The 4,336-nt window shown below is 51.0% G+C and overlaps 1 protein-coding gene across 1 annotated transcript in view; it reads left to right on the forward strand.

Annotated features, from left to right (window-relative positions):
* The window catches only part of med19b (mediator complex subunit 19b), a 9,685-nt gene extending 8,583 nt beyond the window's left edge, over positions 1-1,102 (forward strand). Inside the window, exon 6 of the mRNA XM_048620845.1 lies at positions 666-1,102. Coding sequence (XP_048476802.1) covers positions 666-734 — 69 coding nt within the window. The 3' untranslated portion in view covers positions 735-1,102. The remainder of the gene's footprint in view (positions 1-665) is intronic.
* The last annotated feature ends 3,234 nt before the right edge of the window (positions 1,103-4,336 follow it).

The following is a 4,336-nucleotide window of genomic DNA, read 5'->3' on the forward strand; positions in this document are numbered from 1 at the left end:
GTGGGAGTGGAGGACATGGGGCTGGTCAGCCAGTGACGGGGGTCGGGAAGGGAGTTGGGGTGAGGGAGTGGGAGTGGAAGTGGAGGACATGGGGCTGGTCAGCCGGGGCCGGGGGTGGGGTGGGGGGGGGGGGGGGGGGGGGGCGTGGGGCGGGTGGGCCAGGTGGTGGGGGGGGTGGGTGTTCGGTGGCAGGGGGAGGTAACTGAGTGGTACCTTCCATTTGCTGATTGGATACCTTTTGATGGGGCACATGACAGAGGGATGCTGGCTTGGGGTTGGGCCTTAACTCTGGGACTGAACTCTTTCCCATTTCTTGTCCAACCGGAACATAAAAGGGCTGAGCCTTCAATCCCGGGCCTGGACTGAGTGAAACTCTCTCCCACTCTACCCTTTTGAGGTAGTAAGGGTCGTAGGGAGTGACTGGACTGGACTGGACTGGACTGGATTGGTGATGTGAGGTAGGATGAGGGATTTTTGCTGTTCCTTCCACCCCCCCTCCAATCAAACAGCTGGGGCAGTGCTCAGTGACTGTGAATAGTCGGGGCCCAGCTTTCAGGTCAGGAGGGGAGGGATGTTCGGAATTCTGCAGCTGAGGTCTCAATAGAAAGACCCATTTCCTGATTTTGTTGTTTGTCACCTCTTCTATTTTTTTTCCTGTTTTGTAGAACCGTCATAGCCCGGAGCACCCAGGACTGAGCAGTTCCCAACCCAGCAGCAGCAGCAGCATGCGTTAAGAAGCCAGGGTGGTCTGATTCCCACCAAACCCCCAACCCCCTCCCCTCTGTCTCTGTCCCCTGTGGATTGGGGGGAGAGAGAGATAGAGAGAGAGAGAGAGAGAGAGAGAGAGAGGTACTGACCTGTTGGACCAGTGCTGGTGGAGGGAAGGGGTGGGGGGTGTGTTATATGGAGCAAGTGTCTGGGTCCAACAGGAAAATGTCTGGACCCCACAGGGAGGGGAATGTAGAGAGAGAGAGGGGGGACTGCAAGCTGAGATGAGAACAGGACACGTACTGACCTGAAGTGCCCCCGATGGTGGGTTTGTCTAAATGTTTTTTTTTTAATTTAATTTTCCTTTGTACAATAAATTTTTTTTAAATTTAAACATTCACTGTATTTCTGGTAATATTCATAGAATCGTTTCCACGGTTAGCATCGAGTGCTCCCAGGGCAAGGACAGCACGGGATTAGATACAGTGTAGAGCTCCCTCTACATTACCCTGACAGTGTGTCTGCTCCCACTTTATACCCAGTGTCAACATCGAGCACTCTATGCAACACTGATGAAGGGTTTTTCAATCAATTTTAATAAGGGAAAACATTGAGGGAACAGGAAGGAGACCTGGCAAAAAAAAAGACTGGGGTCTAGAGGGAGGAAAGATGAGGAGAAATTTATTTTTTGTTTTTTTTTGGTGCTACAGGTTTTTGTTGTGGTCTGAAATGTGGAAGCACAGCAGGAAGCAGATTCAATAGGGACTTATCAAATGAGAATCACTGGATAAGAGAGTGGGGGAGATCCATCGGAGATGGGGAAATAGGAGGCAGAACTGTCCCTGGTCTGGGAGTGTCTGGGGACAATTTCAAGTTAAATTTACTTCTTAGTTTTAAAAAAAATTCCAGCTTTATTGTCTCTATCTAACCCTGTGCTGTCCCTGTCCTGGGAGTGTTTGATGGGGGACAGTGTAGAAGGAGCTTTACTCTGTATCTAACCCCGTGCTGTCCCTGTCCTGGGGAGTGTTTGATGGGGGGACAGTATAGAGGGAGCTTCACTCTGTATCTAACCCTGTAATGAAATAAAAGAGCAGGGCAGTGTGGGACTAACTGGATTCCTCTTCTAAACAGCTGTCACAGAAATGTTGAGCCTCATTCTATGAATAAGTTTCCAACTGGTAGGTCTACGAATGACGATGGAGCTGAATGCTTTTGTCCTGATGCCCTAACAACAGTTAACAGGGGGAGAAATAAACACATCAGAAAATTACTGCGGAATGCAGGGAGCAGGCGTCAGGAAGGCCTTTTTAATGAAAGGAGTTGCTGCCATCTTCTGCTGTTTGTCTGACACTGGATTCTCCTGTTATCCAGAACCCTATAAGCAACATTGCACTACTGTGTGGCTATCTGAACAGCAGAGGCAACATTGATAGGGTCTTGGCCTCCAGGGGAAATCGAGTCTTCGTTCAGGCGGCTTGGCTGTGTCGACTAGACCTGGAACGAAGGAGGGATCCGGAGCCCCGTTCGGGGAGATCTAGAATTGGCCTACAGCCGATTATCCTGGCATGAGCTGTGGTCCTGGTCCATCATGAAGCGGCTTGTGTCTCTGGTCCAGAGGTAGAGCACTTGGCCCACAGGAAGAGGCTCCTATCACTACCAGTTCAGAGATTTGGGGTCTGGGCCTACAGGAAGAGGCTCCTACCCCTTTCTCTCTGTCTCTTCCCCCTCCCCAGGTTAGAGATCACCGTCTGTGCCTACAGGAAAAGGAACCTACCCCTTCCTCCTGTTCAGAGATCACCGGTCTGGGCCTAGAGGAACAGGCTCTTACTTCATCCCCCTGTTCAGGGATCGTGGCCTGGGCCTGCAGGAAGAAGCTCCTAACCACCCACCCAGGTCAGAGATCACAGTCTGGGCCTACAGGAAGAGGCTCCTACCGCACTTCCTTCCCCCACCCCGAGGTCAGAGATCACCGTCTTGGCCTACAGAAAGAGGCTCTTACAACCGGCCCCAGGTCAGAGATCGTGGTCTGGGCCTAAAATGAGGCTTTTACCTCTTCCCTGTTCAGAAATCTCTGTCTAGGCCTAAAGGAAGAGGCTTCGATCACTTCACCAGTTCAGAGATCTCAAAGGTAAATTTTTGTCATGGTCCTCACGGGCAGGTACATTTTTTTTTTAAAAAATTGTACCCTTAAAACTGAAGGGTCAATAACCGTTTCCCTAAGGCCACACCTGCCTACCTACTGTGGAGGCCAATTGGGAATGATCATCCTGAAGGGAGCAGTGGCCTGGGGGAAACGGGGCTGGTCACTAAACGATCCCCTCGCTAGGGGTTGGGCAGTTCAATCTCGCACCGTCCGATGCCCTTTTAATATTGCACTGCCTTCTTTATACACACAGTAGCACAACCTGAAAAGGGCACCGGCCAACCAGGCAAAGGTCTTTCCATTGCCCGCCACGTTTCTCCCCCAGCCCCACACAAAACCCTCGTCGTCTATGGAGGGGGGGGCGGGGGAGGATCTGGGCATCACGCTCCCTCCTGCTGCATTGCGGATAGAGATGGGTTTTGGACATAGGCCCATTTCATCTGCTGAACATCTGACCTTTCATTCCCACACCCCACTGCAGTGTAGACAGTTTCCAAAGGATGCCTCCTGGGGGGTGAGAAAGAGAGTCGGTCGGGAAGGGAAGGAAAAAAAAGAGGGAGAACATGTTACTTTCCAGGCAATACTCCAGTTGTCAAGAGAAAGCAAACCTCTGAACTGAGCTCCAATGGTGATCCTTGTATGATGGTAGATTCCATAATCTGATGGTCACAGTAACCAAGGGTTGAGCATCTAACTAGGTGTCTGAGGTGTCACTATTTCTACCTCAACATTGGCCAACTCAGCCCCTGGTCCCTCCTTCAAACCCCTATACCACTTCCTATCTCTAGCCTCCTCGAACCCCCCCCCCCCCCCCCAAGTATCTCTGGCACCTCCTCCAGCCCCAATGCCCCTCCCTGTGTCTCTCACCTACTGTCTATCACACTACGTTCCAGCAATGGCATTCAAGATTTACAGTGAGGTGTTGGCCACAGCTAACAGCTCCTTTCCCCCTCAATTCCCCAAACTTTCAGAAAATAATACACTGCAGGAGGAGACCATTTGACCCATCATGCTTGTGTTCACTCCAAACCCATTCACCATTCCTCCTGCCTGCCCTCACCTCCTCGCACCCATCTTCCCATTTCTTTTTCCTCGTACCCTGTCCATACGTATCTCGTTACTCCATTTTAGAACGTTCCTGCATCTGTTTCCCAACGCCCTCTCACTCAACACGTTCCAGATCACATCAACTCCCTGGGTGCAAAACTGTTCCTACTCCTTTCTCCCCCTCCCGTCTGGTTTACAGTTGTGTTATGGTGCAGAAGTAAGCCATTCAGTCCATCATGCCTGAACTGACCATGCTAACCTTCTGCCTTTCTCCCCATTCCACTCCACACCATTTCTCTCTATGGCATCGGAGAGAGAGTACTGGGTGGTTATTTAGAATCATGGAGCACGGAAACCGACCCTTCGGTCCAACCAGTCCATGCTGACCCAGATATCCTAAATTAATCTAGTCCCATTTACCAGCATTTGTCCTGCATC

The sequence above is a fragment of the Rhincodon typus genome, chromosome 48 (assembly GCF_021869965.1).
Source record: "Rhincodon typus isolate 14 chromosome 48, sRhiTyp1.1, whole genome shotgun sequence".
In the NCBI taxonomy this organism is placed as follows: Eukaryota; Metazoa; Chordata; class Chondrichthyes; order Orectolobiformes; family Rhincodontidae; genus Rhincodon; species Rhincodon typus.